The sequence below is a fragment of the Mustela putorius genome, unplaced genomic scaffold, assembly GCF_011764305.1.
Source record: "Mustela putorius furo isolate JIRA1106 unplaced genomic scaffold, ASM1176430v1.1 tig00003987_pilon_pilon_pilon, whole genome shotgun sequence".
Taxonomy (NCBI): domain Eukaryota; kingdom Metazoa; phylum Chordata; class Mammalia; order Carnivora; family Mustelidae; genus Mustela; species Mustela putorius.
In genome coordinates, this window is record NW_025422126.1 from 3,822,997 (window position 1) to 3,844,383 (window position 21,387).

The window sequence follows — 21,387 nt, forward strand, 5'->3', positions numbered from 1 at the left end:
TGAACTCCCAGGCTCTTTTGTGTCAGTACCTTACCAAGCCATCTGTGGGAAGCTCTAGATACCTATTGATGGTTAGAGAATGCATCAAATCCAGAGAAAGCACAAAGACTCATTATATAGATGGTAGGTTTTCTATGAAAAGCAAGTAAGTCCTTTTTGAAAGACTGAAGAACTTAGGACAACCCCTCTGAACACTTGACTGCCAGCACTGCTGTTTCTGGAGAGCAACACTTTAGTCTATAATCAGAGCCTTTCATTTTTGGATACTGTGGTCGGTATATGTATAGAAGGATGGTACCTACTTACTCACAAGGAGGATTTTCCACAAATTCTCTATCACGGTGCTTTCACGTTCATATGCCAATGCTATAGGCAATACAAGACTTCCATCAGCAGATAAAGCCACTCACTAACAATGAGAATTTTGAAGTAGTTTCCCTGTATAGTATACAGGTCCCATATAGTTTTTACAGACAAGGTTAACTTTTGGTAAATATTTTTTTCTTAGTTTTATTGAAAAATAATTGACATATATCACTATATAAGTTTAAGGCATATAGCATGTTAGTTTGATTTACATGTATTGTACGTATTTTTAATAAATGCATAAAATGCCCTGCTTAGCAAAAATTTAATGTGCAAAAGTCCTAAATTACAGCAAGTGGCCATTTTACTTAATATTTAGTCTTTTTTATTTTTATTTTTTAATTTTATTTATTTGACAGAGAGATCACAAGTAGTCAGAGAGGCAGGCAGAGAGAGAGAGAGAGAGAGAGAGAAGCAGGCTCCCTGCTGAGCAGAGAGCCCGATGCAGGGCTCAATCCCAGGACCATAGGATCATGACCTGAGCCGAAGGCAGAGGCTTTAACCCACTGAGCCACCCAGGCGCCCCTAGTCTTTAGATTGTAGAAATAAATATCACAACTAGTGGCTAAAATAACAGGAAAAGATCATACATCAGAAATTTGTCAGCTATTTTTTTTAAAGACTTTATTTATTTGAGACAGAGAGAGAGGGTGCATGCACACAAGTGGGAGGAGCTGCAGAGGGAGAGGGAAGCAGGCTCCCCACTGAGCAGGAAGACTCATGCGGGGCTTGATACCAGAACCCTGAGATCATGACCTAAGCCAAAGTCAGCCACTTAACTGGGACCCCTGTCAGCTATTTTTTATATTTGTGATACTATGATAAAAATGTCAGCTTAGGGTATCTGTGAAGATCTTGTTATTTGCAGTTCAGGAAAGGTAAAAAGGAAAAAGTCTTCACATCCCCACCAGGAAATATGGGGGGAAAGTTTCCATAAGTTTTTCCTGCCTTAAATGCAAACATGTGTGTTTCCTGTATTCTTCTCCATCCAGGTTAAATAGGATAGGAGATCCTTTTCATTGGACATGAGGAAATGTCCTTAAGGGCACACATCACTAGTTCTGGTAATGGAAGGGACAAACACTGAGGGGTATGTAGGGCAGAGGTGCCGAAAATTGTAAGAGGGGTGGGAACGGACACTAATTGTTAGCTACTGGCTGCTGTTTATTTCACACAGATTGCTTTTTAGGCTTACAAACTGTTAAGAAATATGTTGATGAGATCCACACTGTTGAATGAAAAATAACAGAAGTCCCAAGGAACTTTCAGTCAACTCAATAAGAGAGTTAAGTGGGGGGTACCATGAATATAAAAGTGTTACAGACTTCATAATCTTTATAATGTCTCCTATATTTGATATTTTTCTGTTTCCTATAGCAATTAGGGGCAATACCTAAAAAAAATCAAGTATGCTTGTTTTGTGGAAAGATAGGGGAAAAAAAGACAGTCAACATTTATTCTGTATCTACTATGTGCCAGGGCCTGAGTCAAATGCTTAAGTAGCTCATTTAATTTTCAAATAGATTAATAAAGTCTTCAACATTTACATAGAAGGATGAATCAGAGAGGTTAAATATATATAAACATATAAATAAAATAAACACCGCCAGCAAATGGCACAGACAGGATCTGACTCCAAAGCTCATGATTTCTCATTGTATGACACCTGGATTAATTTCTAAAACAAGTATGACCCATGTGACAGCTGAATGACTCTCCAAAAGTGGGATCCTAGTATATATATGTACTTGTCATATAGAAAATCCTAGTATATATATGTATCTTAGTATATATATGTACTTGTATATATATGTATTTGTCATATAGAAAATCCTCTTTTGGGGGGTTAGGGAAATTTTAGGGTACATCTCATATTCTTAAGAGTAATCCTGCATTTAAAACTCCTTTCAGCATAAACAATGAATTCTGTTACACTGAAAAGAAAAAAAAAAGCATTTCACAAAATAAGATACAAAATGGCCAATAAATATATATGTATACTCAAAACTAATAATCATAAAAATATTAATTAAATGAAATATAGTATGCAAAATTAAAAAAAAAACAAATTCTTTCAGCAAAGAAAGGTGAACATTACTCTTTTCAACTTTCTGGTATCATCTGAAAAATGGTATTTGAGGATATAAAGAAAGGACACTGTAGAAATCAATAACTATATGGAAATAAAGGCAAGAAAATCAGTGTTAACCATGAGACAGCTACTAAGTTACTCATTAGATGAAACTTGCCACTGATCATTGTCACTTGTAATGATTTATAGTTAACACTAAGATCCCCAATCTAATTCTATGGCTATACAAAATAGAAATAATTGCATAGTTATAAAGCCATTTTGGCCAGTTTCTTCTGGTATATCGCTCTAAAGCATGAATCAAAATAGTCATATATTGAAATAAAATGATAACAAATTTTGATTTATCAGCAAGTAAAGATAAGTCAAAAAACAAAAAGGGTACAATCATTTCAAGCCTTAGTTAACTTTGACAGTAGTATTGTGACTGTATGCTCTTATCTGGTTTTCAACTTCTGCAGGAAAAATATTACCATTTGAAATGGGTTATATTAAAAAAGGCTTCAGCTTCCCCTTGATAAAGGCAAGATTAGCTCTACAATTCTTTCCAACATGCCTCTCCAGGAAAACAAAGGTGCTTCAGACTAGATGAAAAATGAGAAGTTCAATCCTTTCACTATAAATAGGGAAGGGAATGCTTAATTTATACAGGAAAATGGAAAGCCCCAGTTTACACAATCAGTGGCCCATTACACACCCCAACACATTTTTAATCCCAATACCAGGTTCCACCCTTCATTAACATGCAAACCCACACATCCCATCTCCCCCACCCTTGACCCACACCCCCATATACCTCAGCTATGGTCATTCTCAGAGCACTGACAGGGGAGAGCTCAATATCCACCAGTTGGGCAGCTTTTAAACTCTGCCCAGTAAAGATTGCACAAGGACAGAAAACAGCATAGTTAGAACTTTAAGGCAAACAGGGACATGCAGCTAAGAACATTTAGCACAGTGTCTAGAAACAGAATAGAATTTAGGATTGTAGCTGGGCCTTGAACAAGTGAAATGAGAGTCTACTGTTATTCTGATTTTTCTGAGGAAAATGGGCAAAGATAAAATAATCTTGAATTAGTTGCAATTTTAAGTCAAGCTTGGTGAACCTGTCCACACTCTGTATCTTCTAATGCTCTGCTTCATTCCTCTTAGATGAAGAAGTCAAGTTATAGGATGTCACTGAATCATTAAGAAAAAGCTGACTGACTGAAAAAGGCACTAACATAAAGGGTAAGGATTATAATCTAAATGCTGATTTCCTATATTTCTCTATATAGCTATGAACAGGGCTCCTTAAAATGTAAGAAAAGTAATAAAGATAACTCTAGTAAAGGTCTATTAAACTGATACCATGAAACTGTGATATCATAAATTCCCTTAGTTCTGATTCCATGTTTACTAAAAGACCTTACGAATATAATTTGACTTCCCTCTTGGCTTGCCCACATTGAAAGAATGTGCTAGGTATGCCAACCTGTGCTTTCTTAACTTGCAGAAGTTGATTTTTTTTTTTAATGTTATCAAATTAGCATTTTGGTTCTGTTGTTTTTAATTCAAATAATGGCAAACATTTTTCATAAACTGAAGGATAAAATGCACGATTAATATCTGCTTTTTAAAATATTGCCAATTTGAGCATTTATGTTAATGCTCTGACATTCTAGGAAATCTGAAAGGAATGAAAAAGGGTCTGTAATTTTTTATAAAGCCAACCAAAATATGTGCAGGCACACATTCACTGTTCTGTTTATTGATTCTATTCTGGTTAAAATTTAACCACTGGTTTCTTTGGAAGGGTGTCCATGTGAAGAATTTCATGGATAGAAAGTATAATTTATATTTGAATTGAAAAAAAATTTTAATGAATATTTTTTCTTCTTCTCTCTGTTCAGTTTGCAAGTTTTTAGTTACATGTCTTAGAACTTAACCTCGTTTAAGTTGCTAACATAAAGATACTGAGTTTTAGTCACATTTTAGAAAGGAGAAATGGCTGTTTCTCTGCATACTTACAATTTTGTTATGAAATTAAGGAGACACACTCAGCTTTTTCTGTCTAGTTCAAGGATAATAGTTATCTGAGCACAAACATAGCTTAAAAACAAATGGAATGAAAATCTGGAATTCTCTTACAGTATCGCTGTCACAGGGCTGGAACTGGAAAGGCTGGGGTTTGTGAAATACAGCATTCTCTTGTAAAAACAGCTGAAGATTATAGTCCCGTACCACCTAAAGAGAAAATAAAGTATCTTTAAGTCTTTAATAAGGTTCTGATGTCGAGTAATTATATTTTAAAGTTTAAGATTTATTCTGCTGCTTTCCAAAAATGAGAAATCATCCAACACTATGTGATCAAAAGAAAATGGTAAGTACACATATTTTTTTCATTTTAGATAACAGTTGTTACTTATGTGTCCTATTTTCTCAATAGTCTAAATATGGAAAGTACTAGTTTAGAAACTAGCCCAGAATGTAGGACTAGATAATAGGCAATATTTTAAGACAGCAAAAAGATAGCAATTATGCAAAAAGTTGTTCTTTTTAATGAGAGCAGTGGGATGAAAACAGGGAAGCACATTAGTCCCTTAGGTCTCTCCCAGCTATGAAGTTTTGTAGACCTCTTAAAGTCTGCTATATGGAGACTGTTACCTACTAGGAAACTTCCAGATAACCCCATCCATAGCATAAAATAGTATTAAAACAATTTTTTAAAAGTAGGCACCAGGCTCAAAGTGGGGGTTGAACTCACGACCCCGAGATCAAAAGCCACATGCTCTACTAACTGTGCCAGCAGACACTCCACAAAATAGTATTTTTATAGTACTTCTTGACATCATTTCTAGGAAATCACATTTTTTAAAGATTTTTTTTTCAGTTTAAACTAATCCCTATTCCCAACTGTGGCTGGAACCTACAACCCCAAGATTAAGCAGTTGTGCACTCCACAGAGCCAGCCAGTTACCCCAAGAAGGTTACATTCTAACTACCATCTTAAAGCATACCAAGGAATTCAAATAGAAGGGGAACTCCAATACACAGAAGGTAGCAAAACAAATAGTACAGAAAGACAGCCATCTGAAGAGACTTCCCTGCACTATATACTGGGAAAGAGTGGAAATCAGCAACATTTGATTGTGCAGAAACCCATTTTCCATTTTGCTACAGGGCTTACCCTTCACTTATTTTCCATTAGCACCTCTGCAGAGGATGGGCAAAAGAAGAAAAGTTTAAAGTAGCTCCTTAGTAGCTCTGTACCTATTCCTTAGTAGCTCTGTACCTATTCCTTAGTAGCTCTGTACCTATTCCTTAGTAGTTCTGGGAAAAAGAGTTTATTGAAGAGATAGAGAAAGGAGGGGTTAGATTTTACATTTTATTTATCAGCACAAACCCAGTTCCCTACTGCCCATTCAATAACCATTTACGGTGGCGCCTGGGTGGCTCAGTGGGTTAAAGCCTCTGCCTTCGGCTCAGGTCATGATCCCAGGGTCCTGGGATCGAGCCCCGCATTGGGCTCTCTGCTCGGCAGGGAGCCTGCTTTCTCCTCTCTCTCTGCCTGCCTCTCGGCCTACTTGTGATCTCTGTCTGTCAAATAAATAAATAAAATCTTTAAAAAAAAAATAACCATTTACTGAGAGGGCTTACCAAGCCCAGTGTTAAATGCAGAGGTGAGGGTAATATACGGATGAATAAAGATGAAACAAGGTTAGCATCTTCAAGGAATTTATAATCTGGAAAGTGGGAGAACCAGACAGTACACAATTAAATACACTGTGGAAGTATGTAGAGGGTACTAGGAGAAACAAAAGAGGGTGAGGAGAGCTTGGCAGAATTCTGTCAGGCAAGGCTGGCTGAATAAACATATTCTCAAAGGGAAGTGCTTTTTACTTTCCCTGGATTCCAGTTTTAAGCTGTGAAAACTCTTGATACACCCCTGAGAGCCTCATTAATCACCATGCAGAAAAAGCTAAGAGGATCACGCCTTTAGTTATAACCTTTTTAGATTTTTAACTTCATTATAACATATATAAAAGTAGAGACAACAAACCCACCTGCCTCTTCCACCCCCAACTATACTGAAGCAAGTCTCAGACATATCTTTTCATCCATAAATAATTCAGTATGATATCTAAAAGGACTGTTTTAAAAACCCTACCCATATTAAAATTCACAACAAATGCTTATAAAACAACCAGTAAGTGTTCAAGTTTCCCTGATTATTTGATATTTTTAAGTTTTTCGGATCAGAATCAAAATAAGGCACCCACAGTGCAGGTGGATGATGTTGCTTAGGTTTCTTTTCATATAGAGGCTCCTTCCTTCTTCCACCTCTTTTTTTCTCTTTCAGTTTGCTGAAGAAAACCGTGTTTTTGTCCTGTAGCATTTCCCACAGTCTGAATTTTGTTGACTGCATCCTTGTAGTTTTCTGTTTTCTGTATGTCCTATAAGTTGATGCTTGATTGCATTCAGTGTTTTTTGTTTTTCTTGCAAGGTGATGTTTACTTCCATGATGAGGAGGCTTGCCTCTGATTTACCCCTTTTTAAATGATATTAACCACTAGAGTGGGCTGAATAGTGGCCCCTAAAAATGTATGTCCATGTTCTAAGCCCTGGAACCTGTGAATGTTACCTCATTTGCAAAGGACCTTTGCAGATGTAACCAGATTAAAGATTCTGAAATCATCCCAGATTCCCTTGATGGGCCCTAAATCCAATGATAAGAATCTGTATAAAAGACACACAGAAGATAACACAGAAGAAAAGCCAGTGTGACCGTGGTAGCAGAGATCAGAGTAATGTGGCCACAAGTGAAAGAATGCCTATAGCCACCAGAAGCTGGGAGAGCCAAGGACTGATTCTCCCCTAAAACGGTTTGAGGGCATGTAGCTGTGCCCATCCTTTGATTTTGACTTCAGGGCTTCCGAACTCAGAGGGAATAAATTTCTGTTGTTTTAAGCCGACTAGTCTATGGTAATTTGTATAATAGCCCTATGAAACCAATATAACAGGTCTCAATATAACAGTTCTATGGTGATAAATGCCTAAATCTGCTGGAGGATGCAAGAACTAGAGATTTTTTTCCTCCTTTTTCTTATTATTCTAAACAAGGAATTCAATCATTTCCTTTTCATTTATTAGCTGGAATAATTTATGACAGGAACTTTGCAAGTTGACTATTTAATTACCTAGAGGTATAGTTGTATAAGGAAGGCAAAATAAACAGTTAATTCTTTCCTTTTATTATCTAGTTTCCCAACTGAGTTGTTTCCCTAGAAACCTCCAAAGAATACTTAATTATAACTTTAATAAATTATTATTATGAAGACATGGCTTCAAAAATATTCAATGTGTTTTAGTTCACTGCAGTTACCAACAGTGATGCTAAAATTACCTCATCTTTGGCCCGTAAGATCGCATCCTGAGTCCTTTAGACATGACCTAGTAGTTTCTAATAATTTTGCTGGTTTCTTTGGTTTCTATTAGGACAAATCATTTAAGGTTGATCTATTTCATGCCCCAGACTTGCAGAATCGCACCTATTTTCCCTAAAAGCCTTGTCTCTTTCCCCCATCCCTAAATGAGAAGAGAAAGTATTTAGAAAACAAAATCTGGACACTAGAGGCACTAGGTTAGTCACTGGCCTTTTTCTCAGACTTTATTTTGAAAGGAAGTCACAAGGAGGTCCTATGTACCTCCCAATGCTGGCATCTTGCATAACTATAGCAAATATGAGAATCAGGAAATCAACTTTGGTACAAAGGATAGAGCTTATTTAGATTTCACCATTTGTATTAACTGATTTGGGTGTGTGTGTAGAGGTCTATGCAATTTTATCACATGTGTAGCTTCTTGTAACCAACACCAGGATCAGATGGTTAACTGAACCACCCCCCAGACTCCCTTATGCTGCTCCATTGTAGCTATATCCATTCTTCTCATCCCTGATTTCTGGCAACCACGAACCTGTTGTCCAGCTCTTTAACATGTTATTTCACAAATATTATATGATGGACTCAGGCAGCACAGCTTTAAAAAAAAATTATTTATTTATTAGAGAGAGAGTGTGCAAGCAGGGAGAGAGCCAGAGGGAGAGAGGGGATCTCAAGCAGACTCCTTGCTGAGCACAGAGCTCAGCAAGGGCTTGATCTCATGACCCTGAGATCATGATCTGAACCAAAATCACGAGTCAGAGGCTTAACTGACTGAACCATCCAGGCACCTGGGCACCTGTCTTTTTAAGATTGCCTTTTTATGGGGCACTTGGGTGGCTCAGTGGGTTAAAGCCTGTACCTTTGGCTCAGGCCATGATCCCGGGGTCCTGGGATCAAACCCTGCATCGGGCTCTCTGCTCAGCAGGGAGCCTGCTTCCTCCTCTCTCTCTGCCTATCTCTGTCTGTGAAATAAATAAATAAAATCTTTTTAAAAGACAAACCATAAGTGACTCTTAATCTCACAAAACAAACTGAGGGTTGCCGGGGGGAGGGGGTTTGGGAGAAGGGGGTGGGATTATGGACATTGGGGAGGGTATGTGATTTGGTGAGTGCTGTGAAGTGTGTAAACCTGGTGATTCACAGACCTGTACCCCTGGGGATAAAAATATATGTTTATAAAAATAAAAAAATAAAAAAAAAAAAAAAATTGCCTTTTTAAACTCAGCATGATTTCCTTGAAGTTCACTGCAACTGTTGCATGTATGAACAGTTTGTTCCTTTTTATTGCTGAATAGTATCCCACAGCATGGACATACCAAGTTCGTTTGATCCTTCATTCACTGAAGGTCATTTAAACAATTTCTAGTTTTTTGGCTATTATGAATAAAACTACTATGAACATTTGTGTGCAAGTGTCTGTGTGAAAACAAACTTTCATTTTCCCTGGGATATACATCCAATCTCTCTTTAAAGGTGTTACTGAGGTATAACCAACATACTACAAACTGCATATTTAAAGTAAAACTTGTAAGTTTTAACACAGCTGTATACCTGTGAAAACATAATCACACCAAGATAATAAATATATTTCTCACTATCAAAGGGTTCCTTACCTTCCTTATAATTCTTCCTTCCATTCTCTTCCTGCCCCCCTCTGTCATTCCTCATGACAACTGAGATAAAGCTTTAATACTTGTTATAGATGTATCTTTCAGCACCTAGCACAGTGACTTTGCCTAAAGTAGCATTTAATAAACAGATGTTTAAGAACACTGGTCTATCCAGTGTTCCAGTGCTGAGATTAAGTAAAAATAATATCCATATTGGGTGCCTGGGTGGCTCAGCCAGTTAAGCATCTGCCTTTGGCTCAGGTCATGACCCCAAGGTCCTGGGATTGAACCCTGAGGTGGGCTCCCTGCTTGGCTGGGAGTCTGCTTGCTCCTCTCCCTCTGCCCTGCTCAGGCTTTCTGTCTCTCTCCTTCTCTCTCTCAAGTAAATAAACTCTTAAAAAAAAAAAAAAAAAGGAATACCCACATTGCCAATGCCTTCCTTGTGTCATGCCTCTTTAGATATTTTTTTCCCTAATTACCCTTTCATTACTTCTAATACCACAAATATACTGTATATATGTATGTACTATGGCCCACTATAATATTTTACCCCTCCCTAAACATCTGGAAGCAATTTTTACTCCCTTAGGGCAATATCACCTCCTTTGAGAATGCATACTCTAGCATAAACCACCTTACTGAGTTTTACCATTCACTCTCTTTTTCCTTTCAAATATTATTACTACATATGAAATATCTCAAAATATTATTTTCTTGGGTATTTTTGATCTCTAAATGGCATCTTAGTGTTTGTATTCTTTTGTAACTTGCTTTTTTGTCAGCATCATATTTGTGAGTCTCATGCATTTTAATGCATGTACCTAGAGAGAGCTTTCAATTTTACTGTTGTGTGGTAATCCATTATTCAGCCTACTGTGGACAGCTGGATTCTAGCTTTTCCCAATCTTATAGAAGTTGTTATGAACATTTTTCCAAAAGTGGCCTGATACACATGTACAAGAGTTTCTCTAGGATAATTTCTTAGGAGTGGCACTGCTGGGCCATAAGCTGCATGCATCTTTAGATGAACGAGATAATGCCAAATGTTTACAACTGGATACAACACTCCGTACTCCCCAGGGCAGTCTATGATTTTGTTAGTCCATATTCTCAGCAATACTCATTCCTGTCTATATTTTTGTCAATCTTATAGGTATAAAATAGAATCCCATGGTGGTTTTAATTTCTATTTCTTTAATTAATAATGAAGATTAGCATCTCTATTAGTTTCCTAGAGCTGCCAGAACAAAGTATCACAGACTGGTTGGCTTAAACAGCAGATTTATTTCCTCCCGATTCTGGAAACTAGAAATCCAGAACCAAGATTAAGGAGTCAGCAAAACTGGTTTCTTCTGAGGATCTCTTTTTTTGATTTGTAGACGGCCATCTTTTTCTAGTGTCTTCACACAGTCTTCCGTTTGTGTCCTAATCTCCTCATATAAGGACACCAGTCACCTTGGATTGGAGCCCACTCATACGACTTCATTTTAACTTAATAACCTCTTTAAAGGTCCTATCTCCAAACAATCTGAAGTAATAGGGATTAGGACTTCAACACATGAATTTTAGGGGGATTACAATTCAGTCTGTAACAGCATTTTTTATATGGAACAGCTATTAATATATTTTATTCTGTGGAATGTATGTAGTATGATATATCTGCAGCTCACTCCTTTTTATAGACAAATAATATTCCATTGTATGGATATACAAAATTTTATATATCTAATCATCAGCTTATGGACATTTAAGTTTCAACTTATTGGTTATTATGAATAATGCTGTTTTCAACACCTATATATGATTTTTTGTTTTAATACCTGTTTTCAATTCTCTTGAAAGTGCTGAGTCATATGGTAACTCTAAGTTTCACTTTTGAGAAACTGTTTTCCACAGTGGCTGCACCATTTTATATTCCTATCAACAATGCTTGAGGATTATAATTTCTCCATATCCTTGCTAACGCTTGTTTGTTATTTTCTCTGTGTTTTTTTTTTTTAATTATTAAAGCTACCCCAGTGGGTAAAAAATGATATATCACTGTGGTTTTGATTTCCATTTCTCTAATGACTAATTATGTTAAACATCTTTTTATGTGCTTATTGGCCATTTGTGTGTGTGTGTGTGTGTGTGTGTGTGTGTATTTTTTAAAAAAGATTATTTGAGGGAGAGTGAGCAAGCAAGCAGGGGGAAGGGCAGAGCAAGAGGGAGAGAATCACAAGCAGACTCCCCACTTCATGTGAAGCCAAAGACAGGGCTCAGTCTCATGATCTGTAAGATCATGCATGACCTGAGCTGAAACCAAAAGCTGGATGCCCCTGTAGATCTTCTTTAGACAAATGTCTATTCAGGTCCTTTGCTCATTTTTAAGTTGGGTCATTTGTCTTTTTGTTGAGTTGTAACAGTTCTTTATATTTTCTAGATTTTAAAACCTTATTAGACAAATGATTGTAAATATTTTTAAATAATAAACAGTAAATAGTAATTATTATAAATAATTTTTCCCTCCCATGGGCTGTCCATTCCATATTCTTTTTTTTTTAATTTTTTTAAAGATTTTATTGATTTATTTGTCAGAGACAGAGGGAGAGAGAGCGAGTGAGCACAGGCAGACAGAGAGGCAGGCAGAGGCAGAGGGAGAAGCAGGCTCCCCGCCAAGCAAGGATCCCGACGCGGGACTCGATCCCAGGACCCCGGGACCATGACCCGAGCCGAAGGCAGCTGCCTAACCAACTGAGCCACCCAGGCGTCCCCCATATTCTTGATAATGTTCTTTGATACACAAAAGTTTTTACTTTGAAGAAGTCCACTTATCTCTTTTTTCCTTTGGTTGCTTGTGTTTTAATATTAAAACTAAAAACTTATTCCCAAATCTAAGGTCATAAAGATTATTACCTCTATGCTTTCTTCTATAGTTTTAGGTCATTGATTCATTTTAAGTTAATTTTTTTCCTTTCTTTAAGATTTTAATTAATTGTTTGACACAGAGAGAGAGAGAGTGCAAGCGAGTGCACAAGCAGGGGGAGTGGCAGAGAGAGAGGGAGAAGCAGAGCAGGGAACTTGAGGCGGGGCTCCATCCCAGGACCCTGGGATCATGACCTGAGCCTAAGGCAGATGTTTAACTGATTGAGCCACCCAGGTACCCTTTGAGTTAATTTTTGTATTTGGAATGAGGCAGGGGGTCAGCTTCACTCTTTGCATGTGGTTATCCTGTTGTCTCAGCACCTTTTGTTGAAAAGACTTTCTTCACTAAATGGCCTTGGAAACCTTGTTGAACATCAACTGGCCAACAGATGTTTGGGCTTATTTTGGGTTCTTGATTCTATTTCATTGGTCTCTATGTCTATCCTTTTGCCACACTATTTTGATTAATTTTGCAGTAAGCTTTGAAACTGGGAAGTGGGAGACCTTCAACTTTGTTTTGTTTTCAATGTTGTTTTTGGCTATTGAGGGTCCCTTAGAGTTCTACATGAGTCTCAGGGCTGGCTTTTCCATTCCTGCAAAAAAAAGGCTATTGAAAATTTGATAGGGAACGACTGAATGTGTAGAATGCTTTAGGGAATAATGCAATATTAGTAATATGAAATCTTTCAATTCATAAATATTTATTATTTCCATTTATTTAGGTCCTTTTTCATTTCTTTCAGCAATGTTTTATAGTTTCTCAATGTACAAGTCTTTCAATCCCTTATTTAAATTTATTTGTGGTATTTTATTCTTCAGATACTATCACAGTTGGAATTGTTTTCTTAATTTTCTTTTGGTTTATTCATTGATGGGAGTATAGAAACACAACTGATTTTTGTGTTTTGATCTTATACCTGTAACTTTTGCTGAATTCATTTATCAGCTCTAGTACTTTTTTTGTCATTTCTATAGTATTTTCTATTTATGTCATCTGCAAATACAGATAATTTTACTTCTTCCCTTTTAATTTGGAGGTCTTTTTTTTTTTTTTTAAGATTTTACTCATTTATTTGAGAGAGAGGGAGTGCATGCTCAAGCAAGCACAAGCAGAGGAAAGAAGAGGGGCAGAGGGAGGAGAAACAGACTCCCTGCTGGGCATGGAGCCAGACGCAGGGCTCAATCCCAGACCTCACTATCATGACCTGAGCTAGTTAGATGATCAACCAACAAGCCAACTAGGTGCCCCATTTTTTTTTTCCTTGACTAACTGATCTGACTAGGACTTCCAGTACAGTGGGGAAAATGGGCATCTCTGTCTTGTTTCTTATCTCAGGAGGAAAAGCTTTCGCATTTTTACCACTGAGCCCGATATTAACCACAGGGTTTTCATAAATCCCTTCTATCTGTTAAGGAAGTTCCCTTCTATTCCTAATTTGTGTTTTTATCATAAAAGAATGTTTAATTTTGTCAAATGTTTTTCTGTGTCTTTTTTTTCCCACTTTGTTTTTTGAGAGGATCATGTAGTTTTCCCCTTCGTTTTATTACACTTACTTTTTTCTTAGCCTTCAAAGTGTTAAGAATGGCAATAATAGACAATTTAATTTCCAAAGAAATATAGAAAAACACTTCCATTTTCTGAATTGTTTAAAGAGCTATGTTACTAATTAGTAGGAGTTTTCTTATGCAGATAGAAAGCAAGCACACATGAATGAACTATAAAGACCAGCAGAACTATCTTGGAGTTACTATCCTAGAGAAAATATTTATGTCAACATCTACTTCAGTTACATATACAAAGCATTTCATAAAATATTAAGGAGAAAAGCAAGCTTCATAAATAATTAAAATTAAAAAAAGCTCCTAGGGCCAGGTGTTTCCCTTCAGGGGATGAAAGATATAGAGAACACTGTAACAGCTACAGTGTGTCAATATGGATTACCCCCAAAGTATTTTTGAAAATACATACAGTTACAATTTAGATATGGTGGGGGAAGGGGGAATAAACTCCTTCCCCAAGAAGACAAAGTAATAATGGTAGAGGTTAAAACCTAGAGTTTCAAACTTCTCTCTGAATTATCAGATCACTGTGTTTCTTTTAGCAGTATAGAATAGCGTAACAAATTCTTTGTAACAGAAAAGCACATGGAATAAAATGGAGTTATGAGCCCTTCTGGTATTTGGAACAAAAGGGCTCATCTCCCCTAGTTACATCATTCTTACTTGCAATCTAAACAGAAGAGTATCTCATTTATTCCTTATCCCCTGGGAACAAAATGTTCATACAAGTGACTGAAGAGGAAAATGAAAGCTTATCTCTTTATGTGTCCAAATCAGTTTATACATTTTAAATTCATTTTCTGTGTAAATAATACAAGTTAGAGAGATAACATAGTATAGTAGCAGAGCAAAGAAAAATGCAACATGTGAGTGTGCAACCTCAGGCAGTCACATAAGTGTCCTGAGTCCATTTTCTGCGCTATATAATGGGCATCAGAGTACCAACCTCAAAGGATGTACTAAAAACTCCTAGAAAATTAAGTGCCGTGTAAAATATTAGTTATTTTTTAAGACTATACACTTACCAGCTTTACAAACTATATCCAATCTAACTCATTCTCAGAAAAAGAGATCTCAGACAGTTTTGTCAGAGGGCAATCTCTCTGATAAAATTAGAATGTAATAAAATAAAAAAAATTCTAATAAAATTAGAAATGAAAAATGTTACCCCACTACATACTCCCACTGAATGAAAACTGGGAAAACTCATTTCTTAAATAATTCATGGGTTAATAAGGGGGAAAAACATGTAGAAACAACAAACAGCCCTAAATAGTTTTAAATTACCTGAAAACAAGAAAGACTATAACAGGATCTAATACAAAACATGCCTGAAAAAAATAAGCACATAAGCTGCAATAAAGTAGAAGGAAATGATAAATAAAAAGGCAGAAATTAAGGAAATAAACAACATGGAGAAACAGAACAAAAGCTGACTCTTAAAAGAGATTAACAAAATAGACTGGTAAATCTGATCAACATGAGAGAAAGTACAAACTATTAGAAATGAAAAAGGAGACAACTGTAGAGGCGCACAAGTTTATACACAAATATACACCATCAAATTTGATAAATAAAATGGACGATTGTCGAGGAAAGAATAAGTTACTAAAAAGTGCTAAAAAAAGGAAAGGAAACTTTGAATGGACTAATGAATATAAAACATTTGGTCACTAGTCAAAAACCAACCACTCCATAAATGGAACAAAGCCAAGATGTTTTTATAGACTCTTTCCTCTAACATTATCTTATGGAAAATGTCAAATATACATAACATTAAAAGAAAAAGAACTGTATGGAAACACCTATATACCCACTACCTAGATTCTTCAATTGACAATTTTCTTTACTCTCTCTCTTTTCTTTAAAGACTTTATTTACTTATTTGAGAGAGAGAGAGAGAGCCTGCTCGCACACACAAGCAGGGGGAACAGCAGAAGGCGGGGCAGAGGGTGAGGGAGAAGCAAAGCAGACTCCCTGCTGAACAGGGAGCCCAGTGTGGTACTTGATCCCAGGAGTCTGGGACCAACACCTGAGCTGAAGGCAGACACTTAACTTTGAGTTGCACCAGTACCCCTAAGTAACATTTTTTTTACATTTCCTTTCACATAACTATCCATCTTTCTGCCCATCCTTCTTTCCATGCATCAATCCCTTTATGTCTTGTATTAGGTTCTGGAGAGTAAAAATAAAGGAAAATAGAAGTATGACAGGATTTCAAAGCACCAGACCAGTGATCTTTATATTTCCATATTAACTTTATATTTTGAATTTTTAAAAAAACAGAATTAGAGCTATGGTACACTGAAAACAAGAATATATACATAATGACGTGTTTAAGAAGAAGAGTCGATGACTCTTCTTAAGAAACACTGATTCTTTTCTAAACAATATCTTAAGGTATTAGCCAGTTCCTGCTTCCCCTGCCAAAAAAGAGGACCGAACTGGATCTTCAAAAATAGTCATTATAAGATGAATGTATTTTTACAAATGCATGCATTCAGTCAGGAGATATTTGCTATGCATTTATCGGAATAAAAATAACATTATTAATCACAAGAACAATTTATTTTCAAAAGGATAGTTTTTCTGTTGCAAAAAATTTTAATCTATCAGATCCTAAGGGATTCAAACAATTTTGTTTGTTTTCTCTGCACACAGTGTGAACATGCCAGCAAACCTGCTAGATCTCAACACTTTTGAATAAAAAGATTACTATCAGAGTATGACAGTATATAAAAGGTAAGGTTAATTAAAAAAAAAAGATTATTCACTTCTTTAATGATTATAAAATGCTACTTTTCCCTTTGTGCCCTTTTATTATTCACTTCTTTAATGATTATAAAATATTACTTTTCCTTTTGTGCCCTTTTATTATTCTTTGAATTGAGACATGATCTTGTTGTCCCCGCATGAGTTGAGTGCATCCACAAATTATTTTGAGTGGAAGGTAAAACTCTTTAAATCATTTCTTCTCAAAAGCAACATACATGGCAGCAGACTCATGTCCTGATCTAACTTGCATCATTACCTTCCTTTTTTCCACGTTGTGCCAACTCATCAAGGAGAAGAGAACACCTTCCAACTTTGTTAGAAGGAATACTGTTTCCAAGAAATTTGCCCTTTAAAAGCATTCTTTTAATGTACTGGTACCTTCATTTTATTTATATATGAAACATTTTAGATTCTAAAATGGATAATACCACATATTACATTAAAGGTACCTTACCTTGCTGGAGGTTTCTAATAAAAACTGGAATGTGTTCTGCACAGCTTGGCATGTTTCTAGCTCAGTTCGACTGAAGGCTATTAAATAATCCTTCAGGTGATCATATACATTTCCATCAAGAGCCTGTAAAACAGTAAACAAAAGCCAAAAAATTATGACAAAGCTCTGATATGTAATACCTAGTGTTCACAAGATAAATTCAGTTTAAAATCCATTAATAATGAGTGGACAAAAGATAAAGATTATTATGAATGTGAACATGTAAACAGTAAACAATCACCTGGAAGAATGTTGAATCGTTCTAATGAATAGGAACTAAAAAAGAGAAAATTCAATATTGGTAAGGCTGTGGGAACAGAACAAGACTTGGAGACAAAGTGGCTAGGTTCTGATCTTCAGCTGTCTGTTTATAAACTTTGTCAACAACTGTTGTCACTTTATAATACAGTACATGTGGGAATTGAATGAAACAATGGATGTGAAAGGATCCAGGCATAGTGCCTGAAACAGAGTAGACAATGCAAACATTAATCTCCTCCATTTCTTAAGATTTCATTTATTTATTTGACAGAGAGGAAGCAAGAGAGTGCAAGCAGGGGGAGTGGCTGAGTGAGAGAGAGAAGCAGGGAGCCTGACATGGGGTTCCATCCCAGGACTGCAGGATCATGACCCGAGCTGAAGGGAGATACCTAACCTACTGAGCCACCCAGGCGCCCCTAATTTCCTCCATTGTTGGTAGGATTATAAATTAGTATATTCTTACTGTAGAGCAGTCATAGAAAAAAAAAACAATAGAAATCGTTTTTAAAAAGTGAATTGCAGGTAGTTTTGGGGAAGAAATACCAATGAAATGTCTCTGAGGAGTTTTAAATACTCTTTAAGCATTTAGAGTAGGACTCACTGAAATTAAAAAAAAAAAACAAAAAACAAAGAAAACCCACCATCATGTATAATGACTAAAATATACATGGCAACAAAAACTCTGTTAACTATAGTTACAAAAGCATAAATAAATAATTTAATGTTAAAAAAAGTAGAACCAGTAGCATACATATTAGCAACAACTATGGGCAAAATCTATCTATCTATCATCATCATAATCACCATCATCATCTAAAAAGGTTCTGGACTCTTGCCGATCAATGGAGGTCTTCTTAAAAATCAAGGTAAAATTTGTACAATATAAAATCCACCATCTCAGCTATTTTAAAGTATACTATTCCTTTGCTTTTAGTACATCCACAATATTGTACAACTATCACTACTACCTAATTCCAGCACATCTGCACTGACCCAAAAGAAATCTCCCAATATCCATTGGGTGGTGACTGCCATGTCCCCCCATACCCCCACCTATGGCAACCACTAATCTTTCTATTTCTATGGATTCACCTATTCTAGACATTTAATATAAATAGAATCATAGAACATATGTCATTTTGTGCTTGCCTCTGTCATGTAGTATAATGTTTCCAAAGTTCATCATTGTATTAATAGTTCATTTCTTTTATGGCCAAATAATATTCCATTGTATGGATAAACCACATTCTGTTTGCTCCATTCATAGGCTTATGGTCATTTGGGTTGTTTTCACTTTTCGGCCATTATGGATAATGGTGCTATGAACCTTTATGTAGAAGTTTTTATTTGAACATCTGTTTCCAATTTTCTGGGGTATATGCCTACTTGTGGAATTGCTGGGTCCTATGGTAATTCCATGTCTAACTATTTGAGGAACTGCCAAACTTTTTTACAGTAGCTGCACCATTTTACATCCCCATTAGCAATGTATGAAGGTTCTAATTTCTCTAAATCTTCTCCAACACTTTTAATTTTCTGTTTCTTTTTAAAAAATTATTCAAGCCATCTTAGCAGTATCTCATTGTGGTTTTGACTTGCGTTTATCTAATGACTAATAATGTTAAGTATCTTTTCATGTGCTTATTGGCCATATCTTTATTGTCCTTGGAGAAATGTCTATTCAAGTCTTTCACTCATTTCTAATTGGGTTGTTTGTCTTTTTGTTGTGGAATTTTAATTGTACTTCATATATTTGGATACATATATTTTATGAGATGTATGACTTCCAAATATGTTCTATCCAAATATGTTCTATTTTGTGGGCTTTTTCACTTTCTCGATACTGTCCTTTGATGCACAAAAGTTCTTATTCTTATGAAGCCTAATTTAGCTATTTTTCTTTTGTTGCTTGTATTTTGGTATCACATCTAAGAATCCTCAATGGAGGTTTTATAGTAGATAAATTCTTTGTACATCTTATGTTTGGCTATTCTATTAAACTTTTACTCTAAAAACAGATTTTTAAAAAGATTTATTTATTAGAGAGAGAGTGCAAGCGTGCATCCATGCGAGTGGGGGAAGGGTCAGAGGGAGAGAATATCCAAACAGACTACTTGGGCATGGGGCCCTATGCGGGGCTTGATCCCACGACCCTGAGATTTTTGTGACCTGAGCCGAAACCTAAAGTTGGATGCTTAACTGACTGAGCCACCCAGGCGCCCCTATAAAACTAATTTTTTAAAAGATTATTTGAGAGACAGAGAGAATGAGAGAGCATGAGAAGGGACCGGTCAGAGGGAGAAACAGACTTCACACCAAGCAGGGAGCCTGATGTGGGACTCGATCCCAGGACTCCAGGATCATGACCTGAGCCAAAGGCAGTTGCTTAACCAACTGAGCCACTCAGGTACCCTATAAAAATGATTTTTTAAAAATACTCACATTCTATCCCCAAAGCAGAGTAATAGAGCTGCATGTTCTATAGCGCTTACACCACCAGATGGCACCATCAAGCACTTTAAATATAGGCTGTATAAATTCCTTAAAATTCCTTTCCATGAAGTTATGTAACAACCCCAGTGAGACTGCTGGTGTTGTCTGAATAAGAATTCCTAACTTAGGACATGCTTTTCATGAACTTGCTAAAAAAGAAATATATAAATTCTTCTAATATGGTTTTGTCTTAGAAATGCTCTTGGTAGGTGGTCTTAACTTCATATTTGCAGGAAACAAATGAGGCATTTTATTTAAACACAGCAAATAGGAAAAAAAACAAAAACAAAAACCCCACACAGCAAATGGCAATACAGGCATCATGAGCTCCTAGCCTCCGAATTTCTGATTCAGTAGGCTGGGATGGGGGTGGGGGACTGAGAATTTTTATTTTCTAACAACTGCTGTTAGTCTGGGGACCATACTGTGAGAATCGCTGGACTAAATAGTTACTTCAGCTGATTAGGTTGAGCATTTATGTAGACTTAGATCCTGGTGAGCCTGGAGGAGGAAGAGTGGCTAGAGCAGAGAAGTCTACCATCCTGAATAGGGTCAACAGCCCCAACACAGCAGGAGGGCAGATCAGCAGCTGTCTCTTCAACAGAATCATGCCAACATCAGAATTAGAGGCAGCATGCTGTAGCATGGGGAAGAACCTGAGTTCAGAAGTAAGTTGGATGGGGCACCTGGGTGGCTCAGTGGGTTAATCCTCTGCCTTCAGCTCGGGTCATGATCTCGGAGTCCTGGGATCGAGCCCCACATCGGGCTCTCTACACAGCAGGGAGCCTGCCTCCCTCTCTCTCTCTCTGCCTACTTGTGATCTTTCTCTCTGTGACATAAAGAAAAAAAAAAAAGAAGTTGGATGTGGGTTAGAAGGCCAGCACTGCTACTTCATTCCTCATTTGGATGGTTTTCTCATTTGTAATTAGAGTAAGTGGGAATACTATATACTCCATAAGGCACATTGTGAAGGTTAAACAAAGGAAGTGGCACAATATTAATCTCCTTTCTTGCCTTCCTTCAAACTCTTCAGTGGATTGGTCATATATTAGTAACTCTTAAAGCTAGGTAATGTGTACATTGGAGTTATTATGTAACTCTTCATTGCAGTATACATTGGCTATTTTCCATAAAAAAAATAAAGATTAAATATCAGATGTGGAAAAAAAGTGATGCCATAATTTTATTTTTTTAAAATTTTTTATTTTTTATAAACATATATTTTTATCCCCAGGGGTACAGGTCTGTGAATCGCCAGGTTTACACACTTCACAGCAGCCATAATTTTATTTTCAATGGCTCCCACTGTATGTTTTGAAAAGTCAAAATTCTTAACTGTTATCTATGGCCCTTTACAATCTAGTCCCAAACTACCTCTGTAAGCACCATCTCTCATCACTGTTGTCT

At 36.5% G+C, this 21,387-nt stretch overlaps 1 protein-coding gene across 4 annotated transcripts in view; it reads right to left on the reverse strand.

Annotated features, from left to right (window-relative positions):
- Window positions 1–21,387, reverse strand: part of FCHSD2 (FCH and double SH3 domains 2) — a 295,400-nt gene that overhangs the window by 49,165 nt on the left and 224,848 nt on the right. For 3 of the 4 annotated variants that reach the window (XM_045071389.1, XM_045071387.1, XM_045071388.1), the window contains 3 exons: window positions 17,188–17,310; window positions 4,589–4,684; window positions 3,255–3,326 (listed from right to left, as the gene is read on the reverse strand). In XM_045071389.1, the coding sequence (XP_044927324.1) occupies window positions 3,255–3,326; window positions 4,589–4,684; window positions 17,188–17,310 (291 nt within the window). The remainder of the gene's footprint in view (window positions 1–3,254; window positions 3,327–4,588; window positions 4,685–17,187; window positions 17,311–21,387) is intronic. The other variant, XM_004768108.3, reaches the window with a different exon arrangement.